The sequence below is a fragment of the Ictalurus punctatus genome, chromosome 10 (assembly GCF_001660625.3).
Source record: "Ictalurus punctatus breed USDA103 chromosome 10, Coco_2.0, whole genome shotgun sequence".
In the NCBI taxonomy this organism is placed as follows: domain Eukaryota; kingdom Metazoa; phylum Chordata; class Actinopteri; order Siluriformes; family Ictaluridae; genus Ictalurus; species Ictalurus punctatus.
The window spans coordinates 9201092-9223646 of record NC_030425.2 but is presented as its reverse complement, the minus strand read 5'-3'; the positions used below and the strand labels follow the sequence as shown (position 1 = coordinate 9223646).

Below are 22555 nucleotides of genomic sequence, written 5' to 3'. Positions count from 1 at the left end.
TATACATTTACATTGACATTTATTCACTTAGCAGACGCTTTTATCCAAAGCGACTTACAAATGAGAAAAATACAAGCAAAGCGATATATATATGAGAGTGAAAATATCTCGGTATCAAAATTTAAATGTTTATTTCCATTACCGTAATACAGTGTAGATTCGCTGGTACAGTAATGATACACTTCACATTCTGCTTAAATGCAGTCGCTATTGAAGAGCTTCATCTTCATGATGATTAGGTATCGAGGCGTAAACAAAATGCACGACTGCAGATTATGACAGTATAGGCATATGGCTCTGTTTTATACAGCGTTTATGTTATTAGCGTATGTGCAGTTTGATCGAGTCGTCTATGGTATGGGTTCTTAAACGTTTTGTAACTACAGTTCCCTCTTACTGTAAATTCAATTCCATGGACCCGTTCAACACAGATTTATTTCATGAGCATAATTTACATAGGTACAATAATATCTTGTCTATTTATGTGACCTATAGAGCTTCTATTCAATGACCTTTCCTTTGACTGGATACATTAGGACATTATTTGACATTATTTATAGGCCTACTTGTTTTTGAGTTGTTGAGGTTCAGATTAAACTAATTCAATTCAAGGTACCAGTCAAACACTTTAATAACTACAGGAACATAATGTTAAGAATAATAACCTAATGGCAGGGTGTGATTTCCAATGCTGTAACTAAAATAAAAAATCAGGGATCTCCTGGAAATCCTTCACTGACCCATGTGGGTCTCCAAATCCCACTTTAAAAAGCACTGGCTTAGAGGAACCACTGGTCATTGTGAAGGCCTGGAGAAAATGGCTATGAGACTTGGGACGATGACTGAGGTTAAATCTGAAGCTGGATTTGTTGGGCTCTGAATGTGTCAAAATCCTCCGGAATGGTATCTGAAGAGCAAAACATGGATGTTAGAGCTGGAATGATTATTGAATAAAATGTTTGACTGGAGAATCTACTCATCTTTGCTCTAATATATTTCAGAGTGCTGTGAACAAGTATTTGCCCCAACTTTTTTGTGTACATCTCGTACTAAATAGTTTTAGATCTTCAAATGAAATACAGCATAATACAAAGGTAACCTGAGTAAACACACAATACAGGTTATTATTTATCTATTTATTTTTATTGATGCAAAAAAAAAGTTAGCCAACACCTATCACCAATGTGAAAAAGTAATTGCCCTCTTAAACTTAAAATCTGGTTGTGTCAATAACTGCAGCCGAACTCTTCTGATAACTGGAGATCAGTCACTTACATCTAGGACTAGGATTTACTCCTATGTTTTGGATCACTGTCTTGCTGCATAATCTAGTTGCGCTTAAGTTTCAACTTACAGACTGAAGACCGGACATTCTCCTTTAGGATTTTCTGGTAGAGAGCAGAATTCATGTTTCCCTCAATTGCTGCAAGTTGCCCAGGCCCTGAAGCAGCAAAGCATCCCCACACCATCACACTACCACCACCATGCTTGACCATAGGTATGATTTTCTTTTTGTGGTTTGAGGATCATCAAAGTGTGTTTTGGCAAAATTTAGATGAACCTTAACGTTCTTCTGGGTTAGCAGTGGTTTTCGCCTCACCACTCTTCCATGGATGCCGTTTTTGCCCAGTGTCTTTCTCATAGTGGAGTCATGAAGTGTAGCGTCTTTCTGATAGTGGAGTCACCTTTATTGCTGTAAGAGAGGCCTGTAGGTCCTTTGATGTTGTCCTTGGCTCTTTTGTGACTTCTTGGATGAGTCATTGCTGTGCTCTTGGAGGAATTTTGGAAGGTCGGACACTTTTGGGAAGGTTCACTACTGTGTTGAGTTTTTCCATTTGGAGATAATGGCTCTCACTGTGGTTCTTTGGAGTCCCAGAACCTCTGAAATAGCTTTGTAATGCTTCCCAGATTGATGTATTTCAGTTACCTTCTTCCTCATCATTTCTGGAATTTCTTTCAACTTTGGCACAGTGTGTTAGCAAATTCATGCTATTGACAAACTTCTATTTAAGTGTTGATTTGATGAACAGGGTTTGCAGTAATCAGGCCTGGTTGAGTCTAATCCAGCTGAACCCCATTATGAATAGTTTCATAGATTTGGGGAATTAGTAACTATTAACTAAATATAGCAGTCACTAAATACATTTTCACACAGACCCAGTTGGTATTGGATAACATTTTTGCTTCAGTAAATAACATTATCATTTATAATTTTGTCTATCTTAGATTTTGTTTTAATTTCTGAAACTATTTAGTATGAGATATACACAAAAGCATTCACACCACTGTGGGTGTGTGTGCACATATGTGCGTGTGTGTGTGTGTGTGTGTGTGGATGGATAGATGAATGTATACTGTATACTATATATTATTTTAATTTTTTAATTGCTTTCAATCTCCAGGATCTTTTGCCTTTCCTAAGGGTATAAATATAATGGTGCTGGAAAGTTTGTGATTTCCCCAGAGTGGAAGCGGTTCTGTATTGACAAATGGGCTAAAATTCCTCCAAGCTGATGCGCAGGACTGATCAACAGTTACCGGAAACGTTTAGTTGCAGTTACTGCTGTACAAGGGGGTCACACCACATACTGAAAACAAAGACTCAAATACTTTTTCTACTCACAGATATGTAATATTGGATCTTTTTCCTTAATAAATAAATTACCAAGTATAAGCTAATATTTCTGTCTCATTTGTTTAACTGGATTCTCTTTATCTACTTTTAGGACTTGTGTGAAAATCTGATGATGTTTTAGATTATATTTATGCAGATATCTAGAAAATTCTAAAGGGTTCACAAACTTTCAAGCACCACTGTATAGGTTTGAACATGTGAAAGCCTTTGTCATAAATCACAACAAAAAAAATCCAAAGAGGTTTCAACAGAGAATGTAGCTTTTGTACCATAGCAAGGCAGGGGTGGTTCAGTATCACCTGAACCGTGCTTGTTGTCCCCAGTTAATGTACTTAAACATAGTTAACATATTTATCATATTATTTTATGTGGTTAGTTCTATGTTCTTTGAGTTTCTGTATTTTATATAATAATAAGAACATAAACATATATAATCACCATTGCATCGGTAGCGCAGGTTGGCCCAGATGATGTTCTCCTGTGAGAAGCAGAACACTCCAAGTCTGCCTCCTCTCATGGTTGTGTCAATAATAATTCCTGTGTCTGCAACCATCTTTGGGCCTTCATAGAAACGAACCCTGAATGTTTGACACAGAACATACATATAGGATACAGTGGTCTAATTTCAGTTGTGACCATGAGTTAGCTAGAGAATTCGCTTTGTCACTGTTGGTGTACCTGATGTAACCATCATGGGGTCTGTGCTGCAGGAACCAACGATAAGAAGTCTTGTCCTTCCAGCCCACATTTCTTGGATCTTTCCACAGCAGCTTCACCTGGTTGGCAGTGTCACCTGTGTGCCACAGCGAGTTTCGCAGATTCTCTCCTGGCCCTGTGTCGGATTTCACAGCCTACCGACAATTTCATAGTGAAAATAAAGCAACACTAAAAATAAAGCAAGATCCTTGTGGATCCATTTAGACTTTTCATCTGTCTTGGAGATTGACAGGTTCAGCTGTAGTTCCTTGTGGATCTATTTAGACTTTTCTTCAGTCTTAGAGATTGACAGGTTCAGCTGGCATTGACCCTAGAGTACTCAGCTGCCACTATACTGCTAGGAAATATCCTTATTAGTGGTGTGACACAATTCCACGCTGTGTATCTGTATCTGTTGAGTGTTCAAATATTCGTATCAGTATCTGTAATCAGATTTATACCCGAAGTAGGCATGGCGTCAACCAGGTCGTTTTGTTTTATTTTTGTTTTGCTGTTTTAGTAGAGATGAAATTGGTTTCTCTTTTAATCCAGTTCACGTGATTATTATATTTGTTTGTACCTGCTTGTAATATTTTCTAATGAATTTATATGGTTCTAGTTCCCAAATTATAAACACACTACACTATAAAAAAAAAAACATTGGGTTGTTCCTTTAACCAAACCCCTAGGTTACACATACTGGGTAGTTTAATGGGGTTATTTGTTTCATTATTGGGTTAATTTGGTAACAACCCAACATATTCCGATATTCCGGTCTCGTGATTACACGTGGTTACATAAAGTTGACAGACATTAGTTTTGTAATCTTATTAGCTCTGTTGCTGTTGTGCATGTACCAGAATAACCCCACAGACATTACCCAATTATGCTAAAAGAACATCCTTTCAGTTAGGTGCCGTTAATAGCTGTTTAGACATGATGTTATTCACGATAGAGCACGTGTTAATGTTAGGCTAGCTACACTCTGTGGAGACAAACAGGTGATATAAGCTCACAGTTTGCTTTTAGATTAATGCTTTAAGACTACATAGGGAGTCCAGTCTCCTCAAAAATTTCCTTAAAATGCAGCAATAAAATGTTTCTATATTAAATATAGAAATGTGTCTGTATTATTCCTAACTCTTGGTGAAATTAAATATTTTAGCAAATAAAACTGCAATATCATGCTGTTCATTCATTTAATGCAAATTGTATTCAGTGGACAGCACAGCCCGTGTGAAAATCTCCTTGGAGCTTGGAGCTTGTAGACGCCAGTAGACGCTCCAGTATAAGAACTCCATTGACTTACATTTTCTGCAGGATCCTACTGTATGTCAGATTCGGTCCACTGATCTGTAGTGTCTGCCAAGTGGATATTTTGATTTTATATGGGTAAATCAATGTAACCCCATTGTACCTTGAGTTGGATTCCTGGTTCAGCCACGGCTCGGAAAGGATTCGCCTGCCAGTAGATCTGTTCCACCTGCTTCCACATGACTACGTAAAAACTGGAGCTGTCCTGATAGCCAAAGATGAACCCAGCATAGTCATCATCTGTTACTGTATTAACATGAAACGTCCCTTCAAAGTCCACGCCATTGAATGCTGTGTAACCTGCATGCGAGAACAATAGGAGGTTAAATTTGTCTAGAAATTAAGATCAGATTTTCATTGTGAAAGTTTTGTTTGTAGCTCTTTATAAGAATATTACCAACAGCCAGTCCAGGGTCACTGTTCATGGTTTGAATGATCTCTCTTCCCTTTTTGAAAGAAAAAATTTATTACTTGTATCATGATCCGCCCAAATTGAGTGTTTTTAAAGGGCAGAGGTAGCAAATCAAACCTGATTAAGCACCACCCAGTTTGGATCGATCTGTGCATCTCCTTCTGGGTCCAGCACCACAGTCTGGTAGGCTCGGAAGTCAGTAAGGGTGACCTCTGCATTCTCAGGGCACACGTCGATTGTGTCTATGATTGTGTCGTTGTCAAAGTCCTTTTCACAGACGTTTCCAATTCCGTCCCCTGTCATTTATATGGGAAGATATCTTCAGATTATAAAATAACATTTGACTTAAAAGTTAAGGTGTTATAACTGACCATCCCAATCTTCCTGTAACGGGTTGGGGATAAGTCTACAGTTATCTGGTCCTGGAGGAAGGAGGTCAGGAATGCCGTCATTGTCATCATCATCATCACACTCATCCCCTTTGCCATCTTTGTCCGTGTCCAACTGAGAACTGTTTATGACTGCAGGACAGTTGTCTCGTGAGTCCTGATGACCATCTCCATCACTGGGTAAAAAAGCAACAAGCTCTCAGCCAGAGACTGAAACAAATGTATCAGGAACAAAGCCAGAATTTTGTCCAAAACGTTCTTTGTCAGTGTCACAACGATCATCAATCAAATCAAGTCCAGCAATTTGTTCCTACCTGTCTTTGTTGGTGTCACAAGGATCACCAATCAAATCATTATCGACATCCATCTAAAAGTGCAAAAGATGGGATCGTGAGTTTGTCTCTGAGAGAATGTATGTACCAAATAGACTGAAGTAATGTATAGCATGAGAAAAAGACCTGGTCAGGATTGCGAATATAAGGACAGCTGTCACATGCGTCACCAACATTATCACCATCTCGATCAATCTGGTCAGCATTGGGAACCTTCACGCAGTTATCCTTGTCATTTTTTATGCCTGAAGAACACAACAGAATTTCAGCTAAATATCAGGAAAATATTATTTAGAATAATCAAACCCAAGGGATACACTCATGCCAAACTTACCATCACCATCAATGTCATCGTCGCACTCATCACCATTGCCATCACTGTCAGTGTCCTTTTGGTCATTGTTTTTAATTAAGCGACAGTTATCGCAAGCATCTCCATAATCATCTTGATCAGTGTTCTTCTGGTTTACATTTGGCACAAGTACGCAGTTGTCCTAGTGATGCAAAGAGCAGTGTGTTAGTAGAAAGTTTATTAGAAAGCCAGGCTTGTCATGATTTGAACAAAAGTAACTAAATTACCTCTGCATTCAGGATCCCATCTCCATCGGCGTCATCATCACATGCATCTCCAATGCCATCCTTATCAACGTCTTCTTGGCCAGAGTTGGGTACTGTGAGACAGTTATCCTGCAAATCCACTTGCATTGAGTTTGTTGGACTTGGAGTACACATTCAGATATTCTGTGAAACTCTTTATTCTCACCTTAGCACAGTTTCTGTCAGAGCACTGCAATTCTTCATCAGGGAAGCTATCGATATCTGTGTCAGTTCCACATAAGTATCCATTGCCAGCCATACCAACACCACACTAAATACAGAGATTTGGGTTTGTAGTCCAATTAGGACGTTTTTGACAAAGTACAAGACATAGGATTCACCTTCAATACAATTTATAGTGCTTTGTAAGTGCAACATCTTTTGAAGTCCTTACAACACACTCAATATTGCCATCCCGATGGGTGATACACTCAGCACTCGCATGGCAAGGGTTGGCCTGCCCATTCCCACATGCCCTCTCAGGCTTACAGCCCTGTGTCTGGTCTCCAATGAAGCCTAGCTTGCAGCGACTACACCGGAAAGACCCCTGTCACACACGTAGACACATATGAAAAAGGATTGAGAGGGTGGTTTTGGAAAATGCATACTAGAATTTTAAGTATGCATACTTAAAAAATAAATATGCATACTAGAATTTTAAGTATGCATATTTAAAAAATAAATATGCATACTAGAATTTTAAGTATGCATGCCAAAATTTAAATATACATACATAAAAATCAGTGTGCAAAATAAATACAGCATATCCTATAGGCAAAGATTCCATCTACAGTATCTCTTCTGTTTTTAATTAGGCTCCATGGACAACCCTATAAGAGAAGGGTTTACCTTTCAGAAAAGGTTCAGATAGCTAGCTTCAGATAGCTAGTCTATCCAAAGAACCTCGTGGACCCATCGTCTTTTAAAGCCAATATTACCATAAAATGTACTCATGATGATTTATGACTTCTTAAATTCTTTGCCGTTTACTCACCGCTGTGTTCAAGCAGATGGAATTCTCCACACAGCCTCCATTCAAGATTTCACACTCGTTTATGTCTTTGCAAACCTTTAAGGTATGAACAGACAGAAAATTGTGTATTCATCATGGATGTCCAATACATAAACTTAACACACAAAAAAACCTCCAACTTAGTGTGACAAAAATGTTTGGAATTCAAAGTTTGCATAAAGAATGTTCAGACGAAGTGCTAACCTGTTTGTTGGCGATAGCATAGTCAAGTCCAACTCCCTGAACCTGGGGACCTGCATAACCAACAGGACATTGACCACAGCGGAAACCAGGATACGTATTGATGCATCTCACACCCATATGGCATGGTTTCACAGTGCACTACAACCACAAAAAACAAGGTCTTTACAAAAAGTCACAAGCTGTAGCATAGGCATTCTGCTCACATTACGTTTCTTTCTTTATATACAATAAAAATAGTCACTATACGTAGAGCATCACTGTGAATTTTTTTTTTTTTTTTTTTCCTGCCAATTCCCATCCTCTAACCAGGTCTCCCCTATGACAGCTACCAACCAGGGAGGGTGAGGATTCCTCCAAGACACATGAAGCCAATCAGATAGACGTCTTTTCAAACGTCTTTTCAAACTCACACATCTACACTCTTCCACATACATGTGCTCACAGATGCATATGATGGATTAATATCACAATTTCATTGACAGTGGAGAGTATGCCATCCTGCCCACCCAGAGAGTTTTTGCGTCCCAACAAACAGGACCAATGCCCCACCACTATAAATTTCTGAGATGTCACAGAGGAAAAGCCTTGCTGTTGGCTTCCTGTGATGAGCTCTACCTCATCGATGTCTGTGCAATGGGTGCCGTTGCCCTCCATGCCTTGAGGACATGGCCCACATCTGATACCGTTTACCGTCTCGGTACAAGTAACTCCTGGGTGGCAGGGATTGGGATCACAGGATGTACCGCCTGTGCGCATGCCTACAAGAAAAGAAAAGATAATAACCGTGATGTCACATTACATCTGAACACTTTTGAGCTGAAGGAAAACTTTAGACAGTAAAACTATTTGAAAGAAGCAATCAAAAGATTCATAAAAAAGACTTCCCTCATTTGTATGTACAGCAAAAACAAACACAAGCAAAATGTTACTCACCACAGGCTTCACACTCCATAACAGTGTTCTTCAGAAACACAATTTCCTCTATCTACATGAGTAAATAGAGACGAATCAACAATGTATTACTGTAATGTAGCATACGCTATCAGCAGTCAGCATAGAGATATGAATAGCACACAAAGGTGTAACTGATAATGCATTCATTCAGTCATTCCACTTGAGTTGCTTTTTCCTGGTCAAAGTCGCATTAGATCTGAAGCCTAAACTGGGAACACTGGGAGCAAAGCAGGACTACATTTGGAATAGGACACCAGAATCACAGGGTACCATGAGCACATACATTAACACCTAAAGAAATTTGGCATATAAGCAAGTTTTTGGGAGGTGAGAGAAAACCAGAGAACCCAGATAAAACCCACATTGACACCAGGAGAACATGTGAAACTCCACACAGACAATAAACTGGGAATCAAACTGGGCGTCCTGGAGCTATGAGGTGGCAACATCATGCTCTGCACCACCGTTCCAACCTGAAATATGTTATAACAGTTCAAAATGCTTATTCAGGTTTGGTTATCATAGCATAAATACAGCACACATCATTATATAGATGTAAAATAACCGTGTTATTGTTTTTGCACACTAGTTGTGTTATAATAATGTTCATAAAACGTTAACAAAGTCATCATTACAATAGCTCCATATTTACCTTCCCAATCATCAAATGAAAGCGTCCTCGGTTTTAATCACACTTTAATGGCTACAAGCTGTCATGGTGGGAAACTGGATTAACCAATAGGGATCCTTTATTTTTTCATTTCTGTTTGAAAGCTACACTCTGAGGTGATTAAGTGCTGGAGGTTTACTGCAGGACAAGATAAAGAAGAGTAGATCTGGTTTTATAAACTAAGATATCATTTCCCCTGTTACTAGCATGTTTGTTGAATCGTTTGTAGCGAAACTGTCATTAATGTTATTAATATGGCATCATTGGTTGATCCGACTCTTTTACTATTGTTTGGAATCCACCCAAAATGCACGAGGGCATCACTTATTGATTTACTTGTACACCATGGTCTAGCTTATTTACCATATATCCTCAGTCCCATGCCCCTGAAATGAATTCTTGTCTATGTCTGTCACTCCGGAAGGCTTACGTTCCCTCACGCAATCACGACCGACGCTTAGAAGTGCCTTCTCAGTGTGGCTCAAGGTCTCTTTCCAGAACCTTCAAACTATCTGTCCCTCAGTGGTGGAGTGAACTTCCATTCTAAATCCAGACAGCAGAATCTGTCACTATTTTCAAAAAACAGAAAAAGACCCACGTCTTCCATGAGCACCTAACTAACCCCTAAAACTCCAACCCCACATTATCCTTCTTTAAAAAATAAAATAAACTTACTCTGGCTCTTACACCTCTACTCTGCACACTTTGCTTCTCTAGAATTCTATGATAAATCTTGCATGGTAGCACTACTTGTATTGTGTATATCGCTTTTGCTTGTGTTTCCTCATTTGTAAGTCGCTTTGGATAAAAGCATCTACTAAATGAATAAATGTAAATGTAAAAGTAAATGCCACTGATGCTGCACAATGTATTTTAATTGGCTTTTTACCTGTTGCTTAAGCAGTTCCTTAATTTCAGCCAGGGCCTGGTTTGTGCCCTTAATCTGGTTTATTATCTCTTCATCTGTGGGAAAAAAAACCCCCATCAAAACGGATGATTTATTGAAAAATATACTCGAACCTGCCAAAGGTGAAACACAGACTGTATCATAAATCAAAATATACATTGAATAATGAACAAAACAGATCCATAAGGTATTATACAGTATGCTGACTCCTGTTGCAATGAGTTGTCCACCAGGCTTCTGTGAGTATCTTGTGTCAGAAAGCTATCTGAAAGACGACGGTTTGTTGTTAACTTGAGAACGGCCAGATCTTGCTGGGATTCACAAGGATGGTTCATTTGTCATTTCCTGGAGCCAGTGTAACTTTCATTCTGACTGCCTTAAGTGTGTTTATAATGAAAAAAGTAACACTGAAGGACAGTAATGACGACTGCACTGGAATGAATTATGAAGATGGGGTGCAACAGCAAGGGTCATATTTCAGCCAGAAAGAGCATCAGTCAAGCATCGCCTTGACTTCTGCTCCTGCTGTCTGTCAGTACGAAGCTGATCTTGGAACAGAATTTCAGCATATTGCTTTTCCCCAGAGACTATTGTGCCTCTCCTCTGATGGGATGGACATGTGGTGTTTCCATTAACTGCATCGGTGTTTGCGATATGCATTCCTGTCAATAGTTCTGAAGATTGCAAAAGAACTGACTGCTGCTGTAAAATAGCTTAACCGGATGATATCTATGCTGCTATTTTATTTCTATTTTATAGATCTTAATATGACCATGAAAGAATAACAATACTAATATAAATACAGTTGAGTGAAAAGTTTGCACCCCCTGGTTACTGAGTGAAAAATGGTAAAGGAAAAAATTTACCTCTAGTTTATAACTGATCCACAAAGAAGAAATAATTCCAGGAAGTAAAAAATTTTAGGTTTTTTTGGTAAAAAAATAATGTGAAACAGCAGGCAAAAATAACAGAAAGTTCTTTAAACAAAAGTTTTTCCATGACCCTCCTGTCCTCCAAACATGATTTGAATACGACAGTGAACAGATATAGCAGGAAAAACAGGGGAGAATAATATAACTGAGAAATGATAAGATGATCGACGTTGGAGGCAGTTATAAATAAATGTAAACATGGGAATGATGCAAAAGTTTAAACATAATTTGTTTACTATTATTTTTATTAATACTAATATTTACCTATTTATTACTATCATATTACACTTTTTTTTTTTTTTCCAATTGTTGTTACACATCTATGAAAGCACTAAATGACTTATTGCTGGAAAATGATTTTGTCTGAAGGGTGTGCAAAATTTTGCACTCAACTCTACTTCATAAGCCACAATAAAATTATGACAGGTAAAGAAAATCTTTATTCACACAAATATTTAAGATTTTTTAAGATTCGACATAGATCATCTAAATTAAGCATCAAGGACTAAGGGGATCCATGTTCCACTTAGATGATCTGATTTAAGAGGAATGTGTGAATTGAAGCTGCTTACCTTTTGATGCTCCTTGGCTGGACACTACACTCCTTCCTATATTAATAAATCCAGATAATAACAGAATAAGAAATACAGATTTTAACATCTTTGGTCTTCTCATCTAGCAGGTTCAGGCTGTGTGAGTGTGTGCCTGCTTGTGGCTTGCTTCCAGTCCCCTCCTCTGCTTTTATATTTCTCTGGGCCTCTGACATCACTGAAGTCAGGAATATGTTGTTTTTTTCCCCTTCCGTACAGTAAATAGCGTTTATGCCGAGAAGCAATCAATTCCTTCCATATGAAATGGATCTTTTGCCAGGTGGAACGTTTTCCTTTTGGCAAATCATGTTGTGTTCCTCTTTCAGGTAAGTCATAAATGTAGCAGATGAAATTCCCAGATGTGACAAATTCAATGGTATTTTATAAGCAGTTATCCTATACGCTGAAAATATGAACGTTTAAACAAAGACATAGTCTTGCCTTTACTTCAACCCTTCAGCATCACACATGCAGTCCAGTAGTGCTGGTGTGCTTATACCGAGTGCCTTGGTGGTCAGTGATTGCATTCACAGATGTTGATTTGGTTCCAGTTCATCTGAACTTCTGTGTTGCATCCTGACACACTTAACCAGCTTAGAGCGCATTCAGCTCAACTCCCTTTTCCCAGAATAACTATTAGACATGGAAAAACAAATAAGTGACTTGGATTGATGGTGACATTTGTCATGGCATTTAACTGACCCTTTCTAGTTATTTCTCATGTCAGCCAAATTGTAAAATAATCTTTCAATTCACGCGTCTTTTAATTGCTTTTGTGAGACAGATTATAAGTTATAAAGACACTGCCTCTGGCTGTAGCTCAGGTCCCTGGGTGATGAAGAACTATAAATAAATATTTAGGTTTTCAGTCCAGCAATTGGGATATTTTCAAAGAAATCGTGCTGCTGCCTCATCCAAGTGCAATACTTTGTTCAATTATGTGCTTTGTACAGTATGTTATACAGTTTGTGTTTACTGGTTCATAGTTTTGCAAAGTGAGGGCTATGAAATCCATCTGTCCACTGATTTTCTATACTGTTTATCCTGCACATGATCGCAGGGAGCCTATTTCAGGTGACTTGGGGTACAGGGCAGGGGACACCCTGGAAGGGTTGTCAATCCATCACACAAACACACACTATGGACAATTTGGAATTGTCTTTGGACTGGAAGAGGAAACTGGAACACCTGGAGGAAACCCCTGAAGCGCAGGGAGAACATTCAAGCTCTGCACACACAGGGTGGAGGCAGGAATCAAACCGCGAACCCTGGAGGTGCAAGGCAGACATGCTAACCACTAAGTCATACGAACTCATACGAGGCTACGAACTCGTGCTTTTAATGTTAGTTATCATAATTAGTCAGTTAACAGAAAATATAATAGGGGGAAATTTTTCAGAAGGTGGACTGATAAAAGGTGAAGTTGTACCATTTTATTTTATTTGAAGGATTTCATTTAGAGTAGCTTTTTTGTGGCTTTCATTCAGTTGGCTGTTCACATTGCTGCATGTTGACAATCCATAGCGGAGTGTGTTAGGTGTGAGCTGCATGGAGGTTTGATTCGACTAAGCTGGTGGCATTGTGGGTTTTTTTTACTGCAGTAAAATATCATGTTTCATGTTCAGACATTCGACTATTTGTGGTCAGTAGCATACAAACAGCACACCAAAGTACTCAAAGACTACATGTTTTTAATGCGAGATCAAAAGGAGAACCAACAGCAACTATACTGCTGCATTAGTATAACAGTTTCTATCTCCAAGTATGTGTCTATGTGTGAAATGTCAGGGACCTTGGTGTTCTCTTGGTGTTCGTCAACAGCTACATTCACAGTAAGCTCAGAGCCAAAGTACAGCAAACAAGAGTATTGATGATAACTACTATATCGACTTCACGTGACTGGGAGTATGTCCTATACTTGCTTTCAGCTATAAAATATGCTTCCCACATGACAAACTTTGCTGGTAACAAGACCAGTTACTGTAGATTTCAGGATTAGACATTTAGTCCATAATAACACTGCACATAAGCAAAGTGACAGTAAAATTCTCATGTGTACATTCAAATGCAACATCAAGAAAAATGGCTCTGTAACTGATAACATACAATCCCATCCAGGACTACATGCTTCTTTTATGAATATGCCGAAAGACCACTTGTTTCTCAATAGCATGTAATAACACAGAAACAGATGTGATTGGAAAATATATTTACTTCTGAAAATGTTGTACTGTCAAATGCAATATGATATAAAGAGCATCCATGTACAGTGTGCACTCTGCTTCATTCAGAAGCCATGTGTTGATGTAAATGGGAAGGGACAGTTTCACATTTCACTGGGTTTAATAATCCTATGTCTATAAGATAGTTCACCACTGGCAGGAGAATGGAGCTCCACTGGCGGCCTACAATGTACATAATAAATAGAGATATACACTATATATTAACAGAAAGGATGGGAATTATTGGTGAACTATTTACAGAGCCCCTACATAGTATCTGTCATTTAAAAGCACCATTTAAAAACTCACTTTAATCAGTGAACATCAAATTACCTCCTTCAAATTACAATCTTTCCAATAAGGACTATAAACCCAGGTATCAAAAAATGGCCTGAAGGCAGACACTAGTTGTTGTTTTTGTTGTTTGGGGGTTTTTTTGTCTACTTTTATGTCTACTCTGCTTTCTTGGCTTTTCTCTTGCGAGTGCCTTCACTTAATTCCTCCTTGCTTTTGGCTGGAGAGGCAGGGGCAGAGGCTGCAGCCGGGGCAGTGTGGTGGTGATTATGAGCATCTTCAACAGCAAGTGGAGATCCGAAGAGCAGGTGGGACACCCATGACTCGACGAGAGTGAAGGGAGATCCGTGAGAGTGGCGAGCGGTCATAACCACCTACAAAAGAAACAGCGGTCTATGTTACAGTGATGTCTGTGAATCATCATCTCAGTGAAATCTATTAAGATCTATTCAAATAAACCCAGTCCAACTGGAATTTCTATACATGCAGTGAAGGTCACACCTTAGAAGTAGCCATGAAAAGAGTGAAGATACAGATAAGGGTGCTCTTAGACACAGGAAGCCAGTGCACCTCCTGCAGTGTAAACAGAATGGCTCCATACAGACTGGCTTTAGTTGGGCTGCAAATACATATAGAGAGGTATTATTAAGATTACTGACCTCACAAGGATGTGCAACAATGATGTATTGTTATAGTGCAATACATGAAAAGGGATCAGTCTATCTTAAGTGGTCCAAAAATTGTGGTCAAATTTGGTGTTTGACATTCCACTGGTTACAGAGCAAGGGCTAGCAGAAATCTGGGGAAAGGCCTATTTTACACGTGCATTTTGAGAAATGATGAACAGATGTAATATAAGCATAACAACTAATATAAATGAACAGTATTTTACAGTAATTATGTTTATGATTGACATACAATAAATTATGCTAAATTTTTAATACATATGATCTTGGAAACAGTGAAGGATGATCTATCACAGCGTTCTTCTATCTGCTGAGTTTAGCCCCAACCGCCAAATTCACCTAATCCTGAAGACCTTGGTTAGCTTATTCAGGCGTGTTTGATTAGGGTTGGAGTGAAACTCTGCAGGATAATGGACCGCGAGGGCCAGATTTGAAGAAGCAGTCTGATCTATCATGTTGGTACAGGTGTACAGTTGTTATGCGTTGAATAGATTTTATCCAAATATGGAATTATTCTGTTCAGTCTCTGTTTTTTTTTTTGTTGTTTGTTTTTTGTTTTCTTTTGTTTTTTTTCTGTTTTTTACAAATGAACAGTGTCACAGACACAAGTATGATGTTGTTTCTCCTGTGATAAAAGCAGTAAGTGACTACAGCTCAGACGTATCGGACCACTTGTGATGGAATGACCCAAAGACGTTGAAATGTTATAATCACTGTGTCATTTCTCGTCTCAGCGCATGCAATGGTTCTGAGCACGTGTGCTGCATTCATTTTGTTTTCAGCTCGTGACATACGACAGTCCAGGTCCTGTCTCCACCACTCTGCTGTCATCGGTGTGTTTCCCAATTGTGTCCATGTGTTCAATGTTAAGCATGTAATTAGTTTGTCTATTTAAACCCTGATGTCTCTGGCTTTTCAGTGAAAGTCTTATTGTGCAATCACCTAATTATATCCAAGCCTTCTTTTCTTAGTTTCCGTGCTTCCTGGTTTTTACCCTAGCCTATTTTTCCCCCATTTATTTTATAATGGCTATACTTTTTTAATGCTGCCTGCCTGTTCATTGCCTGACCATTGCACATCGAATGCAATGGCCAATAGTATTATCCACCAAATAAATATAGCGTTAACACCTCTTGCATGAGATAAACCTAATAATTAGAGATTTTTTAAATGTATTTAAATGACTTTATAACATAACGCTGTTGAAATCTTGATTCTTCAATTGATGTTTCTATGTTGATTTTCTATAACAGCAGCTCTGACAGTAGTCCCGTCTGCAAATCTCAGTTCATACTATTGCACACATTGTATCACAGCATAATTTCTATAGTACCCACTCATTCACAGGGACTTGTATGGCAGATATGAGGACGTCTGCTGTACGGAGGATATTTATTTAATGTTTATGGAAGGAATCTCGGGGAGAACCTTCAGGACAGGGGACTTTCTGGTTTCTATGTAAAATGTTTCTAGGTGCTATAACATAAGTGATATCAGGAACTCATGGACATTCCACAACTGCTGTGCTATAAGAGGAATAAAACGCTTTGGGAAATGCTGTTATAGGAAACTTCCACCACCATGCCATCGCTGATTATTTTTTATGTCCAGCCATGTTTTATTTCTTACTTAAAGGTCACGTAGCCTACAGAAACTGAGACACAGTACTGAAGAGGAAGCACTCACAATGACATGTTGAGAATTTCATTGGTCTCTGGCCTCCACACTCCACGCAACAGTTGCTCAAAATTTGACATGAGAGCTACTCCAGATCCTACAAGGACATAAACAGAATGAAAACCTGTCAGGTCAAAAGAGGTGCTCTTGCCTTCGACGCTGCTTTCAGAACATGGCCTTTAACTAGATCCCCTTAACTGCTGGAGAGAAAGAGATACTCCCTGTAACAGTGTTTGAGGAGTGTGCCAAGAAGGAAATGACTTCTTCTCGATATCAATATCATAACCATTGACATAAGAGTACATTCACAGTGCAGTGAAATGAATTGCTTTCGTTGATAATGGTTAGCTGCTTTATTGGCCAAGTGACATTTGCTTAAGTTAAGAAATTCTCATTCTCTTTTTTCCCCTACTTCACAACACACACACACACACACACACTCCCACAATTATGTGCAACAGATTTTCAGCTGTTTGCAAAGAAAATAAATAAAAGGCAGAATGGAAAGCACTTCACTTCACTGTGATGTAACTGCACAGGTAAATATTCTAAAATATATTCCCATATTCTAAGCATTTTTTTTTTATCAATAAATGTCAACACTATAACAGCAGTGAATTAATAACTTTCTTGCTTAAAGTCCTGAAATATATTGTGCATATTGCATCAAAATGTTTGATATCCAGCAAGTAAAATATCCCGGCAAATTTTTACAGCCAAATCAGTCTTACAGGTCAAATTAGTACATAAAGCAGCTCTTCTAATGTACTTATTTAAAACTTCACTTACTTACCCTTGACATAACCAGTGATGATCATGATGAAATAGCCATGGTGATAGGCATGATGAGCGTGGTGGACTCCTGCAGCGATTTTGTGAGTACGGACTACTTCCTTCATACCTACTAGCACGAGCTTAATGGGCAGGAATGCGACACATTTGTAGAACAAATTAAGCGGGCAGTAGAAGATAAGATACCTGTAGTATTGTTGGTAGAGAAACAGAAAAAAACAACATTTACATTAAAAAAAAGATTTCTGAGAGCAAATAGTGTAAATGTTTGCTCTAGTTAGATACATGCTTAAATTCATATAGGCAGCACTGTAGCCCGACCATGCAGAACATGCCCTCAACTGAGTCGTATGGCGAGGTAGTGATTGTGGAACTGGGAAAGGGTGTGGGGGGGGACGAGAGCATTGCACAAGACAGCCAGGATTGCCAGTGAAGATGCCTGGGTATAAGAAGTTGAAAACTAGCGAGAAGATGGTAGGGAGCAAAATAGAGAGATAGGAATTTATAAGAAGTTAACTATGAGGAAGGCAAAGCTTCGACCGTGGTCTTTCTCCCGAACTTCATGTATTTCGTAATCAATCCGTATCAATCCAGAGCATATCTCCCAAAAGCACATGGTCAACTGCAAGAACAAAAATCTTAATCTCAATTTTCTAAATAATACTCTGACGTTATTTTAGAAAATGGAGCTTCAGTAATGGGAAAATATAATGTAATACCCAAGTCCTGCACAAGGCCCAGAATATAGCACTTCTTTTAGATAGTTAGCTTGGTATGGTGGATATTACAAAGCGGATTAATTTTAAAGAACCTTGGTTTGTAGTGTTGTCTGGGCCGAGTCTAAGAAAAAAGACTTTTATACCTTTAAAGTTTGAGTGTGATATGTGGAGTCTGACATTTATGTAAAGTTTGTTCAATATAGGGTAGGTCCTGTGCTTCATTTCTGCCTGAACAGGATCTGGTACTTTTGAGCGAATGCATTTCAGAACAAATTTACATTGATCCGGGGCTTTTGCAGTTTTTAAATACAAATAATTCAAGTAATAATACTAAAATCATCTTAATGAAACGATCATTCCATGTCTTTTTTCACTGACAGAGGTATTCATGTTGTTATATTTGTATTATGCTGTTTAAAGGGCATTAGGAACTTGTGTAAGACCCAGTATTGTGAGAAAATTGTTGACTGTGACTTTGAGCACATAGTACAAAGCTGCACACACGGAAATGGGCAGCTGATTAATACTAATGCTATTGGCCTTAAATCTGAATGCTACTGTATTACGTAAAGCTCTCAGAGAACTGTTGTGTCTAAACATCCCCCTCCCTGTCCATTTGATGGATCACCTTTCCCTTGGTGTTCCGGTACCTCATGTTTTACAGATTAAGCACTTTATAGGTCTCTGCTTGGTATTATTCAAACAATAATCTAGGTTCTGGTGTCATACAGTGGTGGTGAAAAAATCTGTGTTGTTGAGCCCCCATGAAAATTGAATGGCATCCAGTTTATTCATGCTACAGTATAGTCCTACATTTAGCATACAGCAAGATGTACTATGCTAGGATGTATCTTAAGCAATCATTTTAATAAAAGACTTTCTTTGAATTTTCATTCAGGGTTCATTCAAGGCTGCATGAAATAGCTACATAGTATAGACAGTGTGGGCCTTTTTACAAGCTCGAAACCTGTGTAAATTTTATGCAAATCAGTCTGGCTAGTGTCTGCACGTGGGCTACAGTCCTACAGAGTATCTGCGTACTGAACCAAAGACTCTTACCATACAGCTGAGGCCAGGATGATGTGGCTGTTATTATGGAAATAGTCGATGGGGCTGTGTCCGAGCATGATGTCTGCTAGGATGTAGCTCCCAAAGCAGTAGAGCATTGCACAGAGCCAGGAGGCCACAGGGCTTCTGCGGGAAACCTCCACTGAGCCTGCAAAACAGAGACTAATATAATTACCCCCATACAGTGTCTTTCTGTTGGTTTAACGGTGGGCCGCAAACCAGACCGGTGGATTTTGGTATTTTCGTACTTGATCCACATACTCAGTGCTTTATCAGATTTACCTGGAATGGAGTTGTGCAATCTGGCCAGATGCAATACATGAACAAAGTATACGAGTAATAACGTCTCTAAATGTGGACACAGCCTTGCATTCTACTAGCATGCCAGTCAAATCAGGGCTTAGTAAATTCAGATAACTGTTTAATCAGTAGAAAGAATCATTAGTGGAATTAGAAATCTAAGTGTCCTTTCTTGCCTACAAAGCTCTATGGACAAACAGATCTTATGGAACAGGTGTGGCTACCAAGCATTTTGAAGGAGAAGTGATCCGATCAAATGGTGACTAAAAATAAACATCAGTCCACGGCAACTCATTCGTGGCAACTGGAAGGCTGGCTTTGACCTCCAGCATGCCCAAAGTGGTGGCATTTGTGCATGAGACTTATCAAACTGTATGAGTCATGTCAAAGCAACTCTTACAATGTAGCAGCACTACATACATTTTCCATTTTTCTTCTATAGACAAATGAACTGCAAACATATGCAGATTATTTCCAAACCTATCAAATGAATATTTTATCCACTGAAGTAGATAATGTCATTGGAGCTCAACTGGTTGCTTCTGTAACTGATTCTAATGCTCAGTTCACAAAAACCTTGGAAATTGCCTATAATACAGGTTGTTTTTATCAAATCTCACAAGCGGCCAAAGACAAGTTTCTGAAAATAGGCTTTCATTTTCAAACATCATCGTAAATGCAATTGTGATTGTACTGGAAACTCCGATAGAGAAAAACAAGGTCTAAAGTTGCTACCACAACGCTGTTGAATTATCGAATCTGATCGGTCAGAATCGATTTTCTATGACAGCACAGCTGTGACAGCAGTGCTGCCTGAAAGACAAATCACAGGTTTATGTTAAAGCACAACTAATTCACAAGGACTTGTACTTCGGACGCTCATAAACATACGATTATATGCATAAACATACTGAAAAAGAGTGTTGATATAGCGAAGCTTTCTGTGAAGAGACGTTTATTTAACATTTATGGAAGGAGTCTCCACTCTCAGCACTTTGTAAGCGGCACGGGTAACCCTGTTCTTTTACGTTTTCGAGGATGGACAGCTTTATGCTTTGTGGTATCTCTGTAACATGAGAAACAGCATTTCTCTTCTTAACTTCAAGAGTGAAAAAACAAGCGAGGCTGGTATGAGGGAATGATGTTTATACCTGCTACGCGATAGCAGGAACTAACATGCATCACAGGTGTTCCACAACGACAAATGCAACTGTAAACAAATAGAAAACGTGTCATTCTTTAATATATACAAAAAATTTACATGTTGGCAAACTGCTGCGATATACTCTAAGAGAGAAAACTCTTATGGATGTGCTTTAATCAGAAAACAATCAAACATTCATTTGGGCCACATCACAATACCCTGTTGTGCTTTATTCCTTACATAACAACACATGAACACAACTGACCACTAACCAAGCAGCAGTATGTTTCTGGGTCATTACTGGTGCACATTTTTTTTATTGACATTATGAGATTTGTTATCAAATGACCACTGTGTTGCAACCGTACATACTACTGTACATAAAAGTTGCGAAGACACATAAGACACATCTTGCATTCTTTCACTTATAATATGAGCACTCAGCTGCTAGGCTATAGAAACATTTTACTAACCGCTGCTTTAATATTTGTTGCTACAGAATAGTCGTCTCTATAGGCTACTCATTTAAACAGGGTAAAAGTTGTGGACTCTTGCTCTCTTGCTGTTGTCTATTTAGGGCAAGTCTATTTTTTCCACCTCTGGTATGTGTGCAGCATCTATCAGATTTCGAGCACGGGGTTGAATCGAGCAGAACTGCTTTGAGCATTAAAAAAGAGCGAAATGTGGAGAAAAGAATAAGTGTGAATGAGGCGCAAATCCGAAACATTATGACGCATGCTTGCTCTAATATTACCCATTAGTCTGGGACACACATGACGCAATAATAATAGGATAATTTAGCAAAACATTACAATCGCACAAGTGTCATGCGGACATAAGTTACATTCCGTTTCTGAACATGGAGAAATAGCCGCAGAAATAAAAGATGAATCTGTCACTTACCCGGCTCATACTTGAGGTAGAGTATGGAGACGATGTAATAGGCCAGATCAAACAGAGGAAACGTGGGAATTTTCGAGAAATATTGGGCAAATTCGCCCAGATTTAAGGCGTCCATTACCTCCATGGTTTCGGATATGGCTCTGATGACAGTATTAGCACATGTACAGAGAGCTGGTTAAAGGCCCGTGGACGGTGTGTCCGCGCAAAGCCTCTGAGAGTGAAAGAGATGTGAGCACATACAGCATCCTATTAATATACTGCAGCTCAACTGCACCCCCAAGCTTACATGAAGACTTCAGGGTGGCATGGAGAGGGAGACTTGAGATGGAGCACTGCGGTGTTCTACTGCCTCTTATGGGTGGCACTGGAAAAGTGTAGGCTGCATAGACTAGGTAAATAACTGAGGAAACTTGTCTAACAGGAACACTGATCTCCAGTTCACCTCCTACAGGATCTACCTTCCGCCAAAGTGAAGGCTACTGCCACACCTGCTCCAACAGATAGTGTTTTAGTGAGGGCCTTTTGCAGATGGACTTGGGATGAACTCAGGTTATATAGCCTAAACACACATACATACATACATACATACATACATACATACATACATACATACATGTATAGATGCATACATACATACATGCATGCAGGTATTCATACATACATACATACATACATACATACATACATGCATGCATGCATGCATTCATTCATTCATACATACATACATACAAATATACATACATACATATATGCATACATTAATAAAAATGCAACCGTGGAAATTTAAATGAATGCACCAAAACCGTTTTGAATATCGTTCTGTAGCATAATTGTGACATTTAAATATGTCAAAATGATTTTTTTTTTAATTCATAAAAAATGTATATACTACAAAATGACGTGCAATTGTAAGAAAATATTTATTTAGAACGAGAGGAGGCGCTATTCGCATTTCAGCTGTCGTTTTTAACATTATTTACGCGTAATATTCGTGCAGTTTGGTCAATTTAGTTGCATTTTCTTGCATTTTGAATTTACATAAAGCTACTCATAAAGCATCCAGTTCTATGTGTAAATGAAAGGTACATTCTACACCAGCCAAAAAA

General features: G+C 38.7%; 2 protein-coding genes across 2 annotated transcripts; both read right to left on the bottom strand.

The window, feature by feature from the left end:
• Nucleotides 1–2: 2 nt before the first annotated feature.
• On the bottom strand, nt 3–11785 carry comp (cartilage oligomeric matrix protein). The gene is made up of 19 exons (XM_017477388.3): nt 11627–11785; nt 10105–10178; nt 8525–8576; nt 8207–8349; nt 7592–7729; nt 7370–7444; nt 6770–6922; nt 6542–6646; nt 6358–6465; nt 6113–6272; nt 5905–6023; nt 5761–5813; nt 5429–5622; nt 5175–5353; nt 5043–5091; nt 4749–4945; nt 3314–3486; nt 3074–3213; nt 3–907 (listed from the first exon to the last, which is right to left on the bottom strand). Exons 1-19 carry the CDS (start codon nt 11727–11729, stop codon nt 849–851), a joined length of 2274 nt encoding a protein of 757 aa, XP_017332877.1. The 5' UTR covers nt 11730–11785; the 3' UTR covers nt 3–848.
• Nucleotides 11786–14297: 2512 nt separating this feature from the next.
• tmem38a (transmembrane protein 38A) lies at nt 14298–21599 on the bottom strand (the record flags this gene model as incomplete). The annotated part of the gene is given in 6 exon segments (NM_001201010.1): nt 14298–14534; nt 14662–14779; nt 16533–16620; nt 17317–17501; nt 19094–19250; nt 21450–21599. Coding segments are annotated over 6 exon segments (888 nt in total). The 3' UTR covers nt 14298–14318.
• Between the last annotated feature and the right edge of the window lie 956 nt (nt 21600–22555).

Bases quoted from the DNA above. Each gene is read 5' to 3' on its own strand.
- comp (XM_017477388.3), bottom strand. From the start codon at position 11,729: ATGAGAAGACCAAAGATGTTAAAATCTGTATTTCTTATTCTGTTATTA. The intron at 10,179-11,626 runs GTAAGCAGCTTC...TTTTTCCCACAG, and splicing joins CAGCCAAGGAGCATCAAAAG to ATGAAGAGATAATAAACCAG. The intron at 3,487-4,748 runs GTACAATGGGGT...AATTGTCGGTAG, and splicing joins AACCAGGAATCCAACTCAAG to GCTGTGAAATCCGACACAGG.